Below are 23768 nucleotides of genomic sequence, written 5' to 3' on the forward strand. Positions count from 1 at the left end.
ATAGATATTTTCAGATTTAGGACTGGAGATAAAGTGTTGTTACTGTTGAATTTTATATTTAAGTGTATGTTTATATACTTTTAACCGGAGAACTAACATGGCCAATCAATTTCTATTTGGAATACAGTTACTATTTAAAAGAAATCAAACCCCCAAAACCTTAAACAGTGTGTGGAAGAGAGTGCAGGAGAACATTTCTTGGTGTAGATGATAAAAAACTGTATTAAAAGATGAGTGAACATGGAAAAAGAGAAGAAAAATTGATGGTTGTCTTGACTCAATAGTGTGTTCCTGCTTTAAAGTTAGTTGTGCTTACTTAAATAATCCATACATATTAAAGAAGGTGAATAAAAAGGATTAATTTATAACTACAGAGTAAAACTCATCTAATTTGCTGTAAACATTCTGAAATGCTATCCCTATTTATAAACTTCCTAAATAAAATAAATAAAAATATTAAGTTATATTGTACATGAAATGTATTTTAATAATTTTTAAAGATCTGAAAATTCCCAATAAAATTATTTGACATTGTACTACAATGTATTATGTACATATTTCGTGTTTTAAAAATGTCAGATCTGTGGTATGTGTTTTAATGTCAGATTTGGAGTAGCATTGTCAGTTTATTTTTGGTAAAGTATGGGATTAGTCAATTGTCCTTATTAATGTTTTAAATAATGAGAATATTTGTTATATAAAACTATTCTCAAGTAGCTAAGTGATTGTTCTTTGTGTTGTGAAATGCCAATATATTCAAAATTAGATCATTTAGGCCTCATAGATAGCAAATTCTTTGGGCAATTTCTTGCAGGACCCTTCTATGTCATAATATGAAACTAAAGAGTAGATCTTTAGCTGATGCAAACTGGTTTTGTTCTATTGAAAAAGGTTTTAAATTGCATTAATAGATTTAAATCATAGCATGTGAAGAGTGGTGTCCTAAAAAGTGTAGTATGAATGTTCTATTTTACTGACCTTCTTGCAATTAAATCCATTTTCAGCTGATTCAACAGGAACTCATTCCCTCTATACTACCTATAAAGATTATGAGTTAATGTTTCATGTATCAACAATGCTTCCATACATGCCCAGTAACAGGCAACAGGTATGTTTTTTAACTTTTCATTGTAATTTTGCACTATAAATATTTGAGATTGAGGTTTTTTTTTAAAAGTAATACTGTTTTAAAACTGAATTGTTTTATATGAAGTATGACTCAATTGTATTTTATTTTTTTTCTTGAAATATTGTAAGGGATTAGAAATCTCATAGGATAAGTTCCTGAATTATATAATATAAAAATCCTATCTCCCCCATATCATGATATTATTAAAAAGTAATGTTGCCTGTGGTGAATGAGTTATTTTCAGTTTGGACTGGATTTACATCATGTATGTTTTAAACATTGAATGGAATGAAGCTTGAAAATAGTCTGATGGTTAAAATATGCATGTAATAAGATTTTTGAAACGATTCCACTTAATCCTAATATTACAGATCTTGAAATGTTTATTAATGTGACAGCTTAGTAATAAATGCTTAACTTTATCCTTCAAGGTGTCTGCTTGTGAAGACAGAAAACTGCAGTGTACTTATTTTATTTCTGGAGTATTCCCTTTGCTTATGTAATAATTCAGGATATCTTTAAAGCATTAAGGATGGCTAAAAAACAGCACAGCATCCAAAGTGTGCAGTGCACCAGTAAGGTTACTCTGTCTTGCCTGTCTTGAATATTTCTTGCAACTGAATAAAAAAGTACAAGCACATTTGGTGTAATATATCAACATTAACACTTAAAAAAAGAAAAAGTGGTAGAATTGCTCTTAGGTCAGACTGATGATAGTTCGTAACTTTCTGCGCTGCCACTCTGCATTTTTCTAGGTCTGCAGAAATAAGCATTGGATTTATTTAGTTAATTTTAGAATATTCTCTCATTGCCATGCAAGATACAAAGATTTCAGACATTTTGGAGGGTTGTAATGAAAAAAAGACGCTATCTCACTTTCTTTTTGAACAGCATACAAAAGATGGTTACTGATTGTTAAACCATATGTGAGTTGTATCTTTCATGTCTACCCCATCAATAGGTCTTGTGGGAAGGAAAAGAGATGTGTCAAGGCAGCAAAAAAAACATAAAGGAAAATGATTAAAATTCTTGAGAAAGGATAAATGAAAACTGAAATGGAAGAAAGTATATAATGTATTTATGTGTTTTAAATAGTCAGTGCATAATGTTCTGAACTGTTTGAAGAACTGTTTCAAGTGAACAGTTAAGACAACTGCAAATTTTACTCCATTACACTTAGGATTTAGATGTGGTTTAAAGAAACTAAATTAAGAATCAAAAGGCAGAAGCTCTTCACTATATGAATAATATGAATGTTTAGATGACTCACATCTTAAAATGTGTGGCTTTCAGAAAACAAAATGTTCAGCTATGTCACACACTCAACTGTGCCAATAGCTAGGAATCAAGGTGGAGGATCATCATCACTGATTTGAGATTGCTTCACTTCTCTAAACTTTCACTTAATCCTGTATTGTGATAAGGTGTAATTTAGTAAACGCACTAGGAGTTGTTCTGTCTGTAATCAGTCATAACACTCTTTGACTGGAAATGACATGTAAATAGGGAAAACTGTACACTGTTAAGAAGATATAATACACCGAATGAGCTTGCCTTAAAAGGAAAAAAAATAATATTTGCATGGCTAATCACAGGCACTGACAGTAAATATGGCCTTACTTGGAGTTTATTACTTTTGTTGTCTTTCATGACTTTCCCTTGTTTGTGAGAACAGGATATCCTCTCACCACAATCCGCTAATTTTCATGATTGTTTGCTGTTTGTCAACTTCACTCCTGTGTTGCTCAGCCACCTCCTATTACTGTCCTTTCACTTCTTCCTGTGCCTTCCTTTCATTCTCATAATTTCCTTATGCGTCTTTCTTTATAGTCAGGTGCTGATTCTTGTGTATAGCAAAATCTTCCAATTTTAACTTCATGATTTTCCCCAGCAACAAGCAGTCCCTTTCCACAGTGTTGTAGTAAGCTCTCATCATTGTCACTTTAACAGGTTCAATATTTAGTAAAGCACCATGTTGTTATTCATGCCTTTCTTGGGATCAAAATAATGTGGCAGTTTTCCAAGTTCAAGTAGCATGCCTATCTGAAGACCCACCACATTATTTTTTTAGGTGCTGGAATCTAGCAGTGTTTGCACAGCATGGACACTCTCTTAATGAAATGTGACAAGTGCACCCAAATGACCAGAATTTAGCCAGCCTTAATGTGCAAAAGGGTTCTGTAATCATTGTTTAATTTTCTCCTATTACTGTTTAGTTCCAGAATACATACTGAAGTGTGAAATGTATCAACAGTGTTATTTCTCACAAGCTAGGATAAAATTCGATTAGGTCTTTTTCCTTGAGACACTTCAGATGCTGAAGACCACAGATGCAGTTGCATCAGTTGTGCTCAAGACAGAGAGAGACTTACAGGTGCTGTGGAATATGAATGTTTTTTGTCTCTTCAGGGTTTGGCTCACTAACTCTACATACCCAAGCAAGGAGAAGTTAGACCCCATGGTAATTTTCCTTTTAGGTTATGTTAGCAATGAAGACCCCCATTCAATAGTTATTTTTTGCTAGCATATTGTGTATGTACTGGCAATGAGGTTATTGCATCCTATCCCTATGTCCCTTGTTTGGTAATGACTGGGCAAGGTATTGAGTCACTCTTCATCTAGGACTACAGCCTTCAATGAGCAAGCACTAAGCATTGCTTAGCTTCCAAATACCTGTGAGCCAAAAATAGGCCACACCAGAACTGTTTGTTGCTTCTTCCAGGACATAACTACGCCCTGCTTGGTCCCTGATCAGGACATCCCTCTAGTTTTAGAGCCAGCAGGAGATCCAAAGAGCAAGGTAATTTTCACTTTGGCTGCAACATAGGCTGGGAACTTTCAAGTCAGCTGCTCCTTCCCTAGGACAGAAAAGACTACCAGCCCTGGTGTGGCCAGTTTTCTTTCCTTTACTGGCCTTTTCTTCAAATCATAGTTCAAGGCTTTCCCCTTTAAACTTTACCTTTGCAACGTCCCTTTCCAAATCATTCCCTTGCAAGTTTCCCATTCACACATTTGCAGTCTGCTTGTGTACACATGGTCAGACCTGATTCATCCAAATTAGTTCAAATAACCAGTTTTCACCTGGTTTAATGAAAACTTAAAAATGAAACAGATATGCAATTATGAAATAAACTTGTTGAATTTAAGCTACTGTTAAAATGGTTGGGATAATGAGACATGTGGTTATACCAAACTCAGTTTAACTGGATCTGATGAAGTATCTTTTGCCCTTTGTTTCTGGTTTTGGTACTGCTTAAGAACAAAAATCGAAAATAAAATTTTTGAAACCACTTATTTTAGAAATGTACTAAAATAAGTTTGATGGTTTTCTTATTTCACTCTTGACATTTCATCATTTAATTGAACAAAGAATATATTTCACTGCTATTGCAACAAGAATTCCTTGTTGTTTCGCAGTTTGACTAGGCAATTAAAATTCCACAGAAGTGGGTAGATTTTCATGGCTGGGCATAACCTGTAAATATGCTAAGTTTTAAGACAGTACTTTTCTTCAGAGATGCATATCTGAAAATTAAGAATTGAGTAGTTAAAAATCTTTATACCAAATAATAGAAGCTATATTAACTTTGAGATTTTAATCTAATGGATTCTGCTTTTCTAACATATTTTCCTTACTGGACTCCCCTTTGCTTGTCTTGTATTCTTACATAAAACTTCACTGATTTCCTCTTGGTTGCTTATTGTACTTGATTGGGTTCATTTTCAAATTCTACCATGCCAATTTAGACTGATACTAGAACGATGTCAAAGTGTGTTTGATGTCTCCTTACTGTACGTAATCCTCTGTAATCTGTGCACCCTGTTGAGTGTTCCTGTTGTGCTCTGCATTGGCATGAGACTCTTTAGAATATGTTAGAAAGGCAGATTAAAAAAAAAAATAAATAATACAACAACCCCCCAAAACCCCAAATCTGAGCAGACCTCAAAATGGGAGAGGAAGGGGAAACTGAGAACCTAAAAAAAAACCTAGGAGGTAAAAGTTGGGAGGAAAATCTAGGTTATAGGATGGAAACTAGAAAAGGGTTTCTTATAAATCTTTTTGCTTAGTTCCGGTTTCCTTCAATTCCTTTTTCATTTTCAGTATGCTATCCTTATCTCGCATTTCCCAGGGAAGTATGTGTTCCCTCCTTCTTCTCCATTCAATACTTTATTCTTTTCCTATTCCTTTATCCTATCCAGAGCACTTCTTTCCATCTTCCAGTTTACTTCTCTCCCTTTTCCAAGTTCTTTGCATTATGAAACTGCGCACAGCCACAACTGTGCTTTGCCTTGCATTGTGTTGAAGTGCACTGACCACTTATGCATGACAGTTATTTATAACAGTATTACACTGCTTTTATTTTAAAATGTTGAAGAAGTCACTAAGATCTCTGCAAGCTTGGTAAGGTTCTTAAAAATGATGACCTGACTTCCTATTTCCTATTTTTGTGCCTCTTAGAGGTTTAAGCTCTTGAAAAATAATTTAAAGATAGGATATGGGAACTGCCATAATTCTGAAAAGACTCTTTTTGCTACTAAAATCTTAAATGTTTCTAAAACTTACCTCCTATTAAGTGACTGCTATTCTCGCTTAAGCAACCTATGATGGCAAGCAGAACCTCCTAAAGAGGTCTACAAAAGCAGAAAATATTCTTGAAAACAGTGATTGTCTTGAGAAATAAATATAACTTTAAACAGGATGTTGCTTTCTAATTTTTGTAATTTTGCTCTGTGGAAATGTATAGGCATAGGCGTGAACCACTATAGCAAGAAAGAGTAATTGGGCAGTTAGTTATATAACAAAAGCAGAAATGAATCACCTTGTACCTTATAATTGGAAGGTTTCTTACAAATTTAACTGAGGTGTAAATTCCAACCTGTGAGATAATAATAGCCTCTAAACATGAACTTGTGCTTCACTACTATGATCTAATTGTATGGCTCAGCAAATTAAAGTATACCTGACATACTTATTTCTGTGATCAGTTCCATGTAGTATATTTCTACTGTAATTTGTATGCAACAGGATGTTGAGTTAAATTGCTCAAAGACAGTTATTTTGATTTTAGTCTTAAAAACCTGAAAACTTGACTGAGCCCCATGACTTACACCAAATATTATGTTCTGTTTTAAAGTTTCATCAGAAGTCTTATTTCTTTAATCTGCATTTGGGATTTTGATTATGTTTGCAATAATATAGATATACTGAGTGCTTTAAAATTGTGGCTTTGGCCCTTCTTACTACCTTTAGAATACCAATCTTTGTGTTATTTTAGGAGATGTAATGAAACATACTTATGGGTCTTAGGCTTTAGCATGTGCAACCTTGCTTTTTTTGTTGGTAGCTGACATACTAACTTTTGATGGAACTGAGAAAATACAAGCAAATACTCTTCTATTAGAAAGATTATGTTCTGTAAAATCAGCTCGATAGAGAAATTTTTACTTGTTCTGTCATAAAGTTTTCAAATAAATTTATTCTTGTATCCTTTTTAGTTACACATGAACTAAGGTAAAGCTTTAAGTGTCTGTATGCTTTATCAGTTGACAATGCAAGGTCTTTGACAGACTTTGGGTGGATATTTAAAATGCAGCACATGCTGGACTGCTTTTTTCCATCTGGTAATATACATGGATGTTTTATAAGCAAAGGTATTTAAGAAAAGAGTGTAAAAAATTTGAGAGGTACAATATACTTCCGTGAGGAAAGTGAACATCATTTTACTGTGTTGTTTTGTTGGGGGTTATTTTGGGAGAGAGAGAGAAGTGGTCCCTTATTTCTGGACATGTTTTGTAGTTTTTATTAAGTTTTAGCCTGTAACAATGATTTAATACTTTAAATTATTCCTTAAATATATTTTGATGATAATAACTACCAATTACAAGAATAAGTTTTTAATTAATGAGTTTCTAATAGCTATTGTTTCTCCATGAGCCTCAGCTCTGTTCCTCAAACTGCAGTTGTTAAAATTTGTGATAAGTATTAATGATAATCTATTTTTAAAAAAAATTAAGCTCATAATATTAAGGACAATGTTTAATAAAAATGCAACATGGAAAAGGAAGGTTCATTGAGAAAGAAAAGCAGTATTGTATTTTTCATATAGAAGCAAATATTACACTGTAAAGAGGGAACTGATGTACAGTTCTCTGGGTAGTAAGAAATGTGAAGTGATGTAACTTTTTTTATTACTAACATGATGCACTAAAGTAAGAGAAATATATTTTTCTTATAGAATAAAAGAGAAATGAGCAGAAACTATGCAGAACTAGTGTGGGGATGCGAGAGAACGCACTAGTATTTTTGTGAACTTAGACCAGTTTCCTTTCCCTATCTTTTTGCAGTTCAGTCCAATATCCTTTATCTGTAGCTATCCAGGATATGATTAATTAAAAGTTATTTCTGAAAACTTAAGCTTCATTTATTTTGGTTTGGGGATTTTTTTGCTAAAATAAAGAGACTGTGATTATTTTTTTATAACTAATTTTTCAATGCATGTTTCTTGTCTAGCTGCTAAGGAAAAGGCATATAGGAAATGATATAGTTACCATTGTCTTCCAAGAGCCAGGAGCACTTCCTTTTACTCCAAAAAATATTCGTTCCCACTTTCAACATGTATTTGTCATAGTCAAAGTGCATAATCCTTGCACTGAAAATGTGTGCTATAGGTGAGTAGAGCCTTATAACTATTTAAGTTTGTTATTAAGACTACAATGGCACTGCCTCTTCTAACAGTTTGGTATTTTCTAGAGATACTATGTATACAGTTTTAAAATTTCTGCTACATTTTCTGTGAGTTTGAAACCCCAATGTCTCCATTGCACAGAGTTATGGGGCAGAGTTTGTGGACTTAAATGGGTATATGCAGAACTCTGTGTTGCTGACTTATGGGCAGAAAATGAGGATATAATAAGTCAGTGAAAAATAAGATTTGCAGACATAGCAATATAAATTAATTTAGATTTTGTATTGCACATTTCCTTTTTCAAAGAAAGTGATTTAAAATAAAGTATTTTAGAAGACTATTAACCTGTATAAATCCCCCAAGTATGACAATATGACACTGGGATGAGTCATGACCTTTAAGCACATGAATGAGGACTTTTGGGGAGTATAAAAACATCTCAAATTTCAGATGACCATAACTCTCACATTTAAGTTACTGGATCATGAATTCTAGCAAGGTAACCAGGGTGGAAGCGTGGTTTTGAACTGATTGGGAATTGTGCAAATAATGATAAGTACTTGAAGCATAATGGTGCAGATTTAGCATGTATAAATGTTATTTATTCATTGTTTACAATGAAATTGAAGTACGTCATGAGGTCAGGTCATATTGCTGTCTTTTAGCTGTCTTTTAGAACTTAATTTTGTTTCAGTAGCTCTTTTGTGTTTAATAATACATGATATTTCATAAGTTACATATTTCTTAGTACTAAATGATGTCTGTCTGTGATCCCAAATGTGACTGCGTTTCAGTCAAACTAGTAGTAGTTCTATGTAGGTCACACAGTATTTTGAAATCCTTTTTCAGTTGAAATACATTATGTAGATATCAATTGTATAAATGAGAAAATATTCCTATTCCTTTTGCATCTTGCTGTGAACTGTCCATATCAAGAACTGCAGGTATTTTGAAATTTTATGAAAATAGAGTAGGCAACTTAAACAGGTGCAGAATGCTCCCATTGTAGACACATTTGACACCAATACTTTGACTTCACACTTCATTGTAGCGAAATGTCTGAGGATTAAAATAAATTCTGTTTCTATATATACATTTCTTAGTTTTAAGATCATGCAACTAAGTGACAGCTGAAAATGATACAGACTTAAATAAAAAATAGAATTTTTAAAAATACTTCTCTCATTTAAGTCTCACAAAGCATTCTGATATTTATTCCATTAACGAAAGGAGGCAGTGACACCCTAAGAAGTCATCCTTGATATTTTTTGTGTTAGTAAGATACATCCATAAAGTCTTTCATATATTTAAAAGAAAAAAGCCATTTTAAAACAGACAACCCAATCATTTTTATTGGATGTGTCTAAAAAGTCTGAAAATTGACATGTCAAAGCTAAACCCAGCTATGTAAATGGACTGCATGGATCACAGTTCTGCTTATCATCCAATCTTTTTTTTTTTTTTTTTTTTTTTAAGGAATTAACCATTATATTTTTTTCTTTCTATTTCCAGTGTTGGTGTTTCACGATCAAAAGATGTACCTCCGTTCGGTCCACCCATTCCCAAAGGAGTAACTTTCCCCAAATCAGCAGTCTTTAGGGACTTCCTTTTAGCCAAAGTTATTAATGCTGAAAACGCGGCACATAAGTCAGAAAAATTTCGAGCTATGGCCACAAGGACACGTCAAGAATACTTGAAAGATCTGGCAGAAAATTTTGTTACCACAGCTACAGTGGATACTTCAGCAAAGTTTAGCTTTATTACTTTGGGGGCAAAAAAAAAGGAAAAAGTGAAACCAAGGAAAGATGCACATCTATTCAGTGTTGGAGCAATTATGTGGAATGTGATTGCACGAGATTTTGGCCAGTCTGCTGACATTGAATGTCTCCTTGGAATCTCCAATGAGTTTATCATGTTGATTGAAAAGGAATCAAAAAATGTTGTGTTTAACTGCTCCTGCAGAGATGTTATTGGATGGACGTCTGGATTAATGAGCATCAAAATATTTTATGAAAGAGGAGAATGTATTCTTCTGTCTGCAGCAGATAATTGTACTGAAGACATCAGAGAAATTGTTCAAAGGCTTGAAGTAAGTATAGTTTCTAAACTGGAATTCCAAATTTTTATGAAGTGTTACTTGTCTCCATCTTCTTTGAGATACAATTAAAAATCTCCTACGTTTATACTTTGGGAGTGTTTTCAGAGAGCATTACAAACAATAATCCTCACAACAGTGTATGAGATAAGTGTTATCAACCCATTTTCAGGGATCAGGAATCTGATACCAATAATCTGATAGATTTAGCTAAGGCCATGGATGGTTTCAGTGTTGAAATCAGGATTGAAAGGCTAAGCTTTTGTCTTCTCTTGCTGTAGCCTGTTCTCAAATCACACTTTTGTAGGTAGAAATATACCTTAATTTAAAAAAATACAAAATCTGAATGTGTAAAATATACTCACTTGGACTTTTTGTGAATATTAGCAGAAAAATTTGTATAAGTGATTCTGCTGATTTGTTCCTCTATACTGAGCAACTGCAGGAAGTAAAGAAAACTAGAGCAATTAAAGCCAGTTTTTACAGCTGACTGGATAAAGTTTTTCAGATGCTTGATGACCCTATTAGCACAACTGTCCTGTAACTATTTCAGTCAGTACAAATGAACAGACGGGAGCTCCAAGGTAAAAGTGCTGATGCATCTATTTCATGTGGTTACGCTTCACCCTTTGATCGTAATTTAAGTGATCTAGATGGTCTCAGTTTTGTTTCTATTAGAAAGCCCGGTACTGAAAAGAAATCATTACGCTTACTGTTATCACACTGGAACAGCTGGATTGCAGCTGGTGTTTTAGGGCCTCTGTAGTTCTTCAGTCACGTTTAGTTAGCATTGCTCAATATCATGCTCTAAATAACAACCTTTTTCTTCCAAAGTACAATTAATCTTTCAATAGATGAATGTCTTTAAACTCTTCTTGCCACTGTTGTATTATCCTTTCCTTAGACAGATATTTCCCTTCTGAAAAATAGTGTACATGTAGTACACTCCTGTGAAGTATTGCTAAATGAACTATATAAATTGCTTAACACAGATGGAAAACCAGATTCAAAGTTCCAGTGAAAACTTAATGCTGTCATCAGTGATGACAATTCCTTCTGCTGTTTTTTAGTTTGGTTTTACAAAACATGGAAATAGCCCAGTTGCTGAGGATAGATATTTAAAATTCAGTAATTAAAAACATGAAATGGTTATATTTACTTGAATACTTCCTCTTTTTTATGGTCAGATTTTGAGTTAAATAATGTCAAAATGGCTTTAAGCCTCAAAAATTTAGCATCAGTTACTGCCAAGTTAACTGAATATTAGCTTCAAGTATCTATTCCAATGAACTCTGGCCACCTTCTCTCTTTTGCTGCCACCTATCCAACTTTCACATTGCTTAAAAAAATTAGCTGTCATTACTTGTTTTAAAACTTTTTTCATTCCTGTTTCTTACCTCATGGTTTTCTTCTTTTTTCTGTGCTTCTTCCTCTCTTTTGAAAGGTGCATATTAATGTCGTTCCCTAGTTGTTTTATGATGTTGAATGCTTTCTAAACAGTCATTATATACATTTTGATATAGAAGCTCAGAGGTGACCATTACAACCACTAAAAAGTATTTAAATCTCTGATTCCACACTTCATATGCATCCTTTAAAAACCTTTTAAGTGACTCAGAATGCAGCTAAGGTCAACAACCACATGTGCCAGCAGATGCTAAAGATAAAAGCTCAAATTGTGACATAATATTAAACTTCAGTGACCAAATTATTAAGCCTTTTTAGTCACTAGTAAAAACATTTCTTAAAACCAGTAAGTAAAATGTTGCAGTTACTAAAGGAGATTGTCAAAGAAATAACTACATTTTATTGCCTGGTTTTAAATCATGCAGATGAATAGGAAACCCATCTGAATATTCAGATAAAGCAAAGACGTGAAAAGCTGAGACTGTAATTTTGGTTTGAACCAAAAGAAACAGTTCAGGACTAAAAAAAGAGGTGGGGTTTGTCAGTCTAGAGTCAGTTCTGTGTTTGTGGGGGAGAATATCTAGTGATATAAAGTAGAAAGAGCAGCAAAAGCAAACTATAGATTAACTTGGCGAGCTGTGTTTGAAGGCAGAAAAAGCAGTGGTTCTGACCTTTAGGGTAACAGAGAATGCCAGAGTGATATAAAATTAAATTAAAACCCTGAATGGATCTTTAGGCAAGAATCTGAGTCGGCAAAATTTCCTTAGAAGCCTGTATACTAAAAACCTCTTCAATTTCATCTGGGACTTAAAGGGTCTCTGGCTTTTAATTTCATCTGCATTAAGTGCATTCAGAGAAGCCAGCTCTTAGTTCATGCACAGCCATGAGTTCAGTGAAACAGCAACCAAGTAAACAGAATGACCTATTTTGAAGTGGAGCAGTACTATGTTTTATGTGACATTACTATGTAACATGCAGTGTCACCTTTCAGGGGATATACCCGTGGAGGACTTGAACTCCTGGAATCCTTTCCATTGGGAATAGATGAATCTTTGGCGGGAATGTTTATCTTCCTTCTCTTTTAACCTTTGAATTTCTAACTAACTTGAAAAGATTTTGAGTGCTCTTGAGTTGGGAAAATCTGTATATTTTGGCTGGTGCATTCATTCTGCAGTAGTCTATAATTGTGACATAATGATAAAGAGGTGTCGGCCCCCCCAAAGAATATTATGTAATTTCATAAGGATAAAATTCCATCCCTCAGCTGAGCTCCTGACTCTCATAGCATGTCCTTCTTTTCACTGCATGACTAAATACTGTATATATTTTAGAAACTTGTGACAGAAGTGTAGGGAAACTAATGAAGAGCTGAAGATTTCATTTTCACTTATCCAGTTCATAAATGATGAAAGTCTTGTTGAAAATTATTTGTGACTGAAGATGAAACTCAGAGCTGGAAAAAAAAAGAGTTAAAGCTTAGTGCTTTCAGCATACCTTATAGCTCTTAATACTACATGCACAGTTATAAGCACAAAAGAAAGTTCTGTTTAAAATGGAAAGCTTCTAAAAGACACCAAAAACTCTGAGCTAAATAATGACAAAGGAAATAGCTGCTTTGTTTGATAGGAAGACCCAGAACACGATTTTGTGAACAAAACCTCCAGAGTATGTTTTGGACATCTCAAGAATGACATTCACTTTTTAACTTTGAAGCCTACATCTTCAGAAATAACTGGAACATTTATGAAGTCAAAGTACTACAGTTTAAGCAGCCTAAATTTGCCAGGCAATGATTCTCAGATCATCTGAGATCCTTGCAAGATTTTTCTCCAGTGTTTCACAGCTCAATGAAGATTAGCCTGTAATGAATGAGGGCTAACTGTATTTCATTACCTTGGGTTTATCACAGGTTGAAAGCATGAGCATGGACCATCTCCCTCAGATCAGCAAACTTACAATAACTCATGGTTTTGTGGCACTTTGTTCTCATATGTGCAAGTTCTAATTTTTTCTGATGAATGACAGATATCCATATAGAAATATTCTATAAAGGCAATAGCACTTAGTGAGTGCTAAGTTTACTCAGGCAGTGAGTAAAACTCACTAAGGTACCGAAAAGTAGGCAATGGAGGGGGAGAATAACTCTTCCGAAACAGCCTCCTGAATTAAGCTCAGGCTATAAAACAATCTTTGCAAAGACCTGTCCTGTATAAATGACTACACAGGACAGTAGCCTCTTAACTTAAGCACCTTGAATTAGATGCCTGAAGTTGAATAATGTCTGCATCTTTGTAATGCAAGCTAAAAGCAACCATCAACAGCGTGAACGCCTTTGTGGTACAAGGTGCACTGTAGAACTGCTCTTAATGCAGCGTGACCTTGGCAAGATCCCTTGATCTGTATCATAACATACGCATCGTTAAAGGACAGATATTTGCCTTGCTGGAGTGTTATAAAGCACTGTGAGATCTTTGAATGATATGCATTATGAACAAAGTCTTTTGGTAATGTTGTTTCACAGTGGTTAAGTTTTTGTTCCAATTGTACTAATGGAGCTAAAATACATACTGGTTTTGTGACACCGACAGAAGGGAATGCTAGGGTAACTCTTAAACTTACCTTGTAATGTGGACTAGAATTTGGCATTCTGAGTCTGGTGCAGTATCCCAGCACACACACTATTGTATGATTATTTTTTACTGGGCAAAACTGTTGAGGACTTGTTACATAGGATATAGAAATGAGCCTGCCTAGCAAAGTCTGAATTTGAAGGATTTTGGCTACTCTGTATAATGACAGAATTACATTTTCCTTGAAAGTGAAGAAAATAACTTTTTTGTTTCTATATTTCCCAGTGACATGAAAGCTCTTACCCATTTTAGTGATGTCCACATTGGAGATGGTGGTAGTTAGGAATCTGACTACAAGGCAAAATAAATCAAAATTATCTTCATTGCTGTGTTCTTGAGGAAGAAAAGCTCCTAGAACTGAAGCATTTCACTCAATTTGGCTCATGTTATAGCTCAAGTTTTTTAATACTGTCTAATACTGAATAAAAAATGCCTGCACACCTGCAGTCAGTCAGCCAACAAGAATGAAGTAACTGACAGGACAGCATTTTGCTTGCTTTGTGTTTTGAAACTAAAGCAGCTGTTAAGTTTTCAATAAAATGTAAATGGTATTGTGTTAACGTTGGGTAAGGGGGAAGGAAGTTGACACCAGTCAGCTGCTTGCTCTGGGGCTGTAAGATTTTGAGCATTGTGAAATGTTTTGTTCATTTTGTTTTATGCAGAAACCTTCATTCAACCACAAACGTTAAAATAATTTAGTATTAGTATAGTACAGATATTTAATGTCAAGCCATACACGGCTTTATAGTGTTTGAAAACGGACCTGTTTGTTTGTCCAAAGAAGTGGGTGTCCTGACAATAGCATTAACATTCTGATACTTCTTTAGATAGTGACCAGAGGATGTGAAACCACAGAAATGACCCTGCGGAGGAATGGGTTGGGCCAACTTGGATTCCACGTGAACTTTGAAGGGATAGTGGCAGACGTGGAGCCCTTTGGTTTTGCATGGAAGGCAGGCCTAAGGCAAGGGAGCCGCCTGGTTGAGATCTGTAAAGTGGCTGTGGCAACTTTGACTCATGAACAAATGATTGATCTTTTACGTACATCAGTGACAGTAAAAGTGGTGATTATTCAACCACACGAGGATGGAGCGCCTAGAAGGTAACGAGCAACAGTTCTCAATGTGACATTTGTATCTGTTTGGTTTCGTTTTTTTTTTTTTCTCTGCTGCTACTTAAACAATGGCTCTTTTATTGGAGGCCCTCAGGAAATTGATATTGTCTCTCATGTTTGGTGATAATATTATTGAGGCTCTTAAAGCAATCTTTTCCTCAAAACCCCTATTGGCTTGTAATAGAAGATAAAATGGGATCCTGTAAGAAATTTAATGGGAAACTTACTTTCATATGGCTTTGAAAGAGTAAGAAGTAAACTTTAGTGCATCATGACTGAGCTGTTATGAAAGCTGATACGACTTTTCTTCCACAGGAGAACTTTATATTTTAATACTAAATTTGAAAATTGGGAATCCTCTGAAAACTGTATTTTGTCCATCGCTGACATTTCTCTGACTCCTAACTATTGAAAAAGATTTGGTTTATTTTTTCTTATGTTGAAACTTTAACAAAAGTAGTGAAATACTGGGTTCTGGACATATATGGTACCAAGTCTTAGAGTTGTCCTCACTTTCTACAGGTATCTAATTTAGTCATATTAAACAGTGAATTACATCAATGAAATTGTCAGCTAAAGCAAAGAAATCTTGCCGCAACTGAAATAAATGCTCACACACTCAGGAAAAGACTGTAGTGAAGATTATTATAGTGTCTACCATTGTTTTCAGGGATGAAATGCAATTTTCTTTCGTCAGTGTTCCTTTTGGTGACAAAAAGATTTTTGCTTCTCTCTCCATTTTTGAATATTAAGAGGTAGAGAAGAAGTAGAGAAAAATAAAAACTTTATAATAGTGTGACTTTATTTCTCACATACCTTGTCTAGGCATGTTAATTTGGCTCATTTTAAATGAGAACTGTACCAGAGTAAATTGAATTACTTGTCATGTTGTAGAAGGCCAACTTTAAATCTCTTGTTGATTTTTAATTTAACAGAAAAAACATTAGATGTGTTGCTTTTGGCAAGACAACAAGCCATAAAATTTTACGTAGCATGCAGCACTGTGAAGTTGGTGCCAACTGTACACGAATACTGTTTAATTGGTGGCGATTCTCCAAGTAGTCATTGGCCTGATGAATGACACAGAAGTGCCCTCCCCTGCCTCAACCTGCATGTTGATGCATTGGGCTCCTTTCTGAAGAAAATGCCTGTGAATGTAGAGTACCACCGTTTTGCTTAGTTGGATAGAATTTGCAATTAAGCCTCCTTTGCTTAGCTTTGCTATTCTCACCATCTGCTTCTGGGTATGAATTTCCACTGACTTGTTTGGTATACATTTCCAAGCTGTTTACAGAATATGAGCCTAATGAGCTGATCCTATTATATTGAAGGTAAAAACGTGTATTTTATAGGCCCTGATGGAAAAATACATACTGTATGAATTGTTTATATCTTCTTTGATACATTTTTAGAAATAAAATGTTAAAATCCCAAATCAGCATGATACATGGCACGCAGTCTATGTGTAGGAGGAGTTTTAACTGAGTGCCACCAAACTGGGAAAAAACTGCAAAAGCTGTTATTGTTTATAAATTTTTTGCATTTTTAAAACTGTGTGACTAATTACTAAGGAAAATGTTTTTTGTTTTTTTTTTTTAAAAACTATGTTTCTATTCTAAAATACAAAAAACACCAAGGCATTCAAGTTATGAATATGAACATGCAGGGGAATGAGGAGAAGGCAGTAAGGCATAAATTACCAGAGGTTTGGAGAAAGAAAGTAGTCTATCACAGCTACTTACTAGTTAAAACTTGTGCAAATCCATCTCCCTGTCTCCTACTCAACTGCTTGTCTTAGCCATCTGCAATGTCTTATCTTGCAGAATTGTAGAAACAGAGAATAGCTGAGGTTGGAAGGGACCTCTGGAGATCGTTGAGTCCAACCCCATTGCTCAAAGCAAGGTTAGGCTGCTCAGGGACATGTTCACTGGGTTTTTAATATCTCCAAGGATGGAGACTCCACAACTTTGGTTCTAGGGCTTGATCATCCTTACAATAAAAAATGGGTTTACTTATACTTAAGTAGAATTGCCTGTATTTCCATTTGTGCGTGTTGCCTGCTGTGCTTTCACTGAATACAACTCTGAAGAGTCTTACTCTGTCATCTTTTCTCCCCATCACCCCATCAGGTATTTATACACACACATTGATAAGATGCATCCTGAGCCTTCTCTTTCCCAGGCTGAACAATCCCAGTGCTCTCAGCCCCTCCTTGTGTTTCAGATGCTCTGATCCCTTTATCTTCTTTGTAGCCCTTTGCTGGACTTGCTCTAGTATGTTCATGTCTCTCTTGTACTCTGGTATCGGGTTTACCCAGAAATTTACAGGCAGTAATTTTGGATGTAAAACAGGAGTATCTGGAGAACTAGAATCCGTTTCACTTTCACTTGACAAGAAATGTCACTGTCCTTGGAGAATCCATGCGTGGCTATACAGAATAGAATTGGGACTCTCTGAGTGATTTCCAACACGTATCTGTGAGCTACAGTTAAGGCAGGTGTTCCAGCTCATCAGGAGAGAACTTTTTTACTGTCAAGTAGCCCTAATAATTATCAAATAACACTCAAAACAGACATACAGATATTTCCTTCAAAGTTGTGAGTTCATCAATCCTTGATCCACATGCTACACATGCCTAGAAGAATGATGGTTCAAAAGCAGGAGAAAGCTTCACATGTATGCTCCAATAATTATTGCTTTAATTTACAGCTTTTTTAGAGATTTTCTTCTAAGAAATGATACTTCAGTTTATCTGACGTATGTAGAAGAGTAGATTTGGAGGCTGAAATAAGTACCTTGAAAGTTTGACTGGTACTACAGAGCATATGATCTTCTGACAGTTGGGTTTTGGTTTTCTTCCTATGTATTTCAGCCTTATTTCTCAGGGTAGATATTAGTAGTTTATAAAACATGTTTGCTTTAAATGCCATAATCTGGGGTTTCAAATTTTTGTCCACGGTGCATAGGTATAAAAATACATTCATCTTTGTTTCTACAAGAATCAGTTGCAATAAAAATTGACATCCATTTACAAGAATATAAATAATAATTTTAGCAAAAAGAAAATTCATAGTTTCATGAAAAATCCCCATGTATCATTTTATTAATGCCTGTCTTTCATTTACTGAGATAATCAGATGATTTCTACTGCTTGAAAGAGTAGTTTCTGCTTAGCTATGCTGGGGTTTAGGAATACGAAGCAATGAGGACTTTCTCTTTAGGTTGCTTATCAGCACTGATTCCTTGCTGGGATCAAATTCTGAAGTGACTTTACACAGATTGGACATGAGTGCCATGGAGTGTCTTGGGAATTCTACCCTTCAAATGAAAATTAATTTCAAGTGTGCAAGGGTGTTTCCAAAGCAGTCCCAGTCCCTTGGAAAAGTATCAGCTGAAGTGGAGATCTTTAATCAAGTTCTTAACTTGATTTTATTTTTTCATCTGTTAGCTTACCCACAAATCATCCTCAGTCTATCAGCCCTTTATATTTTAAAAGAAAACCAACAAAGTGTAAGTGTGCATACACTGAGAATATTAGCAATGAACTATTAACAATCAATTTATTTTTTGCTGCAGACTGTCTTGTATTAATTTATTTCAGCATGAAAATAAATTATTTGGAATGTTGAAGGTGCTTACAAAGGAATGTTACAGAGTGATTAGGAAATTAGAGGAAAATTCTGCTCAGTAAATGCATTCCATTACTTAATGTAGATACTTCTACCTATAGTCTTGATAACAGGATATGCAAAAGCAATCCTGGAATAAGGCCTTTCATTTACTATCCTGTAAAATTAATGAACTTGAGACTAAGCTCCTGCTGTTTTCAGTTTGCCCCAGCAATTAAATAATCACGCACAAATTGAGAGTCATAATTATTTGCATGGCACCAGGCTGATATTTAGATAGAAAGAAGAAATTGCTATTTAAAACATAGATTCTTTAAATTACAAAGCTGTATTAGAACAAACATGCTGGTCATTGTATTCGGATCTGAATAAGTATCCTTGTGTCATATTTGTTTCTTTACTATGTTTTTCCCTTCAGAACTGTTGATTTGTTCTTCTGTTGTTGTCAATATTACCTAGTACTGCAGTGCAGTAGCTAGAATTATACACATCCTAACAGGAGGATAGTGATGTACATTCTCATTTGCTTTCACTGGTGTTGTCACAGGAGTGCTCAAGGACACTATATCCTTAATCAGTCAAATCCAGTCAAGGAATTCAAGTACTTCTAAATCCATTTTAATCTGTAGATTCTACTAGAATCTTACTTACTACATTGAAACTTCTGTTGAACATAGTTCAACTACCATTATATATAAAAAGAAACTGCTTAAGAAACAATTTCTTGAAAGTTTAGAAAACAGATGAAACTTCAAGCAAAATTTCCAGGGATGGGCGAGAAACAGAAGCTCCAGTACAATCACTGTAAGAGATGTAGCAGCGATAGTTTCCACCTGTTGATCTGAACAATTAACAGACTTTTTTCCTGCTGTTGTAGCTAATTTTGAAAATGGAAATATTTCAGTAACTATGACTGAAACTGCGTGTGCGCCATTACTAAGTACTACTGCATTTCTTTTGAGGTTGTTTTATTCTCTTGAACTTTGCAAACTCTTCCTTACAAATAGAATAGGTGTAACGACTTCCTGTATTTTCCAGTCCTGATGCTTGTTCCTCTTAAATGATTGTGATCTTAATAGGCAATTTTGTTTCTAGGGCTCTTTAAAGTAACAGAAAACCAACAGAGTATAGAATGTTTGGGAAAATGTTTTTAAGGGGAAGGGTTTACTGTGTGGAGGAGTTCAAGTCTTCTCCCAAGGGTGTTTGCCATAAGCTAGTGGGATAGTTCATGGGGCCTTCAGATTATTTAATTTTTTATTTATTTATTTTTTAATTAAGCCATCTGAGCTAGAAAGAAGGCAGGTCTAGAATTGCTGGCAGGATACTGCCAGCCTAACAACACTTGAGGCAGGTTAAAGCAGAAAAACCTGAAACTGAACTTTTGGTTGTAAAAGTAGAATTTTAACGTACCAAAGCTTTTAATTACCACCCCTGCTACTAACCTACAAAGGCTGTAAATACCTGAAGACTCTAGCTGATGATGTTTTTTAGTGGTGACTGAAAGAACTAGCACTAAGGAAATATAGTGATATTAATTGGAAGCCATATCACTTGCAAAAGTTTATCTTCTGTACCGAACAAAAAATAAAATGGTAGAAAATGCTTAACTGTCTTTACTGTCAGAATTACTGTGCTACTTATAACATTGTTAGATTCAGGGAATGAGACATACACACTGTGATTTAGCCTGATGGAGGCTCTTGGCAAAAACAAACTCTGTCAGAACTCTGATTAGCACCAGAGATTTCAACCTAGGCTGTTACATTTGAAGTGCGAGTCCTAATAGAAGGTCAATGTCAAAGGGCGGCAGCACGAGCAAACAAACAACAGAACTTTAGGAATAAGGTATGGCCTGCCCTCTTCCCCATCTCTAATACATCATGCACCATGTGCTTTGTCTCTTCTCTAAATAACCAAAACATTGTGGTTTTCTTCTGCATAAAAGAAAAAGAGTTCTTTTATTGTTTAAAAAAATAAAGACTTGTTTTCTGACACTTCTTAGAAATTCTTTTGAGCTTTTTTCTTCCCAATATAGTTTTCAAGGAAAAGGATGTGTAAACATGGCCTTTGCCAGTATATACAATTTGCATTTTAACATCTTTTCTTAAATTCATTGTACTTAAGAGAGTAAGGCTAAGTATGCAGTGTTACTACAATCCTTAGGAAGCTGAAACTTTACTGTACGAGCATCTTTTTCTATTTTGATTTGCATCAAAACAAAGGAAAACCTAGGCAATGTATGTAATATATGGTCTCCACGAAGAAATAGTCTAACAAAAGAAATATAAACTAAAAAATACAAAGTTGAAAGCAATTCTCTGATGCTTATCATATTTCTCATCCAAATAAAAAGTCTTTGAGTTTTTCTTACATTTAGTTATGAATGAACTCCTAGTAGGAGTTAGTTGTAATTACTGAAGTTTACTCTGTGTACAGTTGTTACAGTCAAGCAGAAAAAAAACCAAAAATGCCAGGCAAAACTCTGATTGTCTCTGTGGAGAAATGTAAATAGGAGTTCCAGACTGTCTCTTTTTTTTTTTCTTTTTTTTCCTCCCCTTCTCTCTATTATTCAACGTGATTGAAAAGACTTGTGGTGGGTTGACCCTGGCTGGATGCCAGGTGCCCACCAAAGCTGCTCCATCACTCCCCTCCTCAGCTGGACAGGAGAAAGAAAATACAATGAAAAGCTTGTGGGTCGAGATAAGGACAGGGAGAAATCACTCAAGTAATTACCGTCATGGGCAAAACAGACTTGACTTAAGTTAATTTTCCCTAATTTATTGCCAATCAACCAGACTAATGAGAAATAAACCCAAATCTTAAAACACCTTCCCCCCACCTCTCCCTTCTTCCTGGGCACAGCTTCACTCCCAGATTCTCTAACTACCCCCGAGCAGCACAGGAGGATGGGGAATGAGGGTTGGGGTCAGTTCAGCACACGTTGTCTCTGCTGCTTCATCCTCCTCAGGGGCAGGACTCCTCACTCTTCCCCTGCTCCAGCGTGGGGTCCCTTCCCCAGGAGACAGTCCTCCACGAACTTCTCCATCGTGGGTCCTTCCCACAGGCTGCAGTTCTTCACGAACGGCTCCAGCATCGGTCCCTTCCATGGGCTGCAGTCCTTTAGGCACAGACTGTTCCAGCATGGGCTTTCCCTTGGAGTCACGGCCATCTTCAGGGGCATCCAACTGCTCCAGCGTGGAGTCCTCCCTGGGCTGCAGGTGGAGATCTGCTCCACCGTGGACCTCCCTGGGCTGCAGGGGGACAGCCTGCCTCACCATGGTCTTCCCCATGGGCTGCAGGGGAATCTCTGCTCCGGCACCTGAAGCACCTCCTCCCCCTCCTTCTTCACTGACCTGGGGGTCTGCAGGGTTGTTTCTCTTACATGCTCTCACTCCTTTCTTTGGCTGAAGTTTTTGTTGTGCAGGTTTTTTTTCCACTTCTTAAAACTGTTATCCCAGAGGCACTACCACCGTTGCTGATGGGCTCGGCCTTGGCCAGTGGTGGGTCCGTCTTGGAGCCGGCTGGTATTGGCTCTGTTGGACATAGGAGAAGCTTCTAGCAGCTTCTCACAGAAGCCACCTCTGTAGCCCCCCCCTTGCTACCAAAACCTTGCCACACAAACACAATACGAAACTCAAAAAGAACCACGTTTTTGGCATTTTGAAGCTTAATATATTGCCTACTCAATTCTGGGTCAGCAAAGAAGTTTTTCATTGTAAATAACCTGGGGTATATATACCTACTATTATATAAAGCATTTTTTAGGATCCATTTTTGTTATTTCTGGATTGGAATGTGCAATATTTCTGCAGAAATTGGAAGTGATCTGATCTTTACCTCATTGAAAAACTTTTGGGTTCATGAATCAGAGGATAATTTAGTTTGGAAAGGACCAGAGAGGATTATCTGGTTCAACCTCCTGCTCAAAATGGAGTCAGCTGTGAGGTCAAGCCAGTTATTCAGGGCTTTATCCAGTCAGGGATTCAAAAACTCCAGGGATAGAGACTGCATAACTTCTCTCTGGGAAACATGTTCGGCTTCATTTTCTTTGAAGAGGATCACTTGTGTTTTCCTGTATCTTCTCATGTGTGGTCTTATTCCTAATCTTGTCTCTCCAGTATCTTAAAAGACTACTTCACAATCAGGATTCATTCTGAACTCAGTCCTTTTGGAGCTCAAAGACTTAAGTCTCCATTTGGTACTGTTCCCCCTACTTCCTTTGTCCTCTCCCTTACTCATCATTTCCATTTCTTAAGTTGGAGCATAATATAACTTTTACATCCCTGCCGCTGTTTTTCCAGCTCTTCTTCATCTTACAGTCTCATGGTGAATTTTGAAGGCTTTTCTCTTTAATGTCACAAAAATCTTTCCTATTTATCTATTTTTCCCAGTGATTTTTCCTTCTTCCCAATAGCGTCTCAAGCCTTTATTCCCCATAATTGTTGTCTTTTGGTGTAGCTTTTTTCCTGTTCTCTGGGATTTAGAAATGTGACTTGCTCTGCTCATGTCCTAGTTTCCATCAGCAGAGACTGCAGCGGGTGTTAACTGCCTTACTGATCATGCAAGTACACCAAATACTTTGGTTGTTTTGCATTTTTTTTCTCCTCTTATTTCCTGACTAGCTGCTTTCACCCAACATCCTGTGTGTATTTCTCTTGTCTCATTCATACAACAATGCAGGTGTAGAGGCTCTTAGGAGGCCTCTAAATTGTTTGTCAGCTCACCAACACAAAGATTGGGTTTAAAACTGAATAGTAACAAAGATCAGAAGGACAATGAGTGTATCTTCATAAAGGAGGGATTGTCTGCTTCAACTCCTCAGCTCTATGAAGGAACTGCCAGAGAGTTATCACTCGCCTCAAACCAGGAGTGGTGAAGTGGGCAGCAGCCTTATCTAAGGTTGCCCGTAAGCAATCATCACGTACATCTATTGTGCTGTGAAATTATTTTAAAGTAAAACTGATTTACTGTTTTTCCAATGACATCTCTTTCTTTTTTGATGCAGTGTGACTACAGTTAACAGGTTTCCGAGATGTCAGAACTTGGAATTTTTGTCTTGACTTTTTGACCAAAGTTCT

General features: G+C 35.8%; 1 protein-coding gene across 5 annotated transcripts in view; it reads left to right on the forward strand.

Annotated features, from left to right (window-relative positions):
- The window catches only part of SIPA1L2 (signal induced proliferation associated 1 like 2), a 151911-nt gene that overhangs the window by 85000 nt on the left and 43143 nt on the right, over positions 1-23768 (forward strand). For 3 of the 5 annotated variants that reach the window (XM_069800746.1, XM_069800747.1, XM_069800751.1), the window contains exons 7-11: positions 1005-1108; positions 3852-3929; positions 7641-7798; positions 9328-9904; positions 14775-15049. In XM_069800746.1, the coding sequence (XP_069656847.1) occupies positions 1005-1108; positions 3852-3929; positions 7641-7798; positions 9328-9904; positions 14775-15049 (1192 nt within the window). The remainder of the gene's footprint in view (positions 1-1004; positions 1109-3851; positions 3930-7640; positions 7799-9327; positions 9905-14774; positions 15050-23768) is intronic. The other 2 variants (XM_069800748.1, XM_069800750.1) reach the window with 1 other exon arrangement.

Source organism: Haliaeetus albicilla, chromosome 13, assembly GCF_947461875.1.
Source record: "Haliaeetus albicilla chromosome 13, bHalAlb1.1, whole genome shotgun sequence".
In the NCBI taxonomy this organism is placed as follows: domain Eukaryota; kingdom Metazoa; phylum Chordata; class Aves; order Accipitriformes; family Accipitridae; genus Haliaeetus; species Haliaeetus albicilla.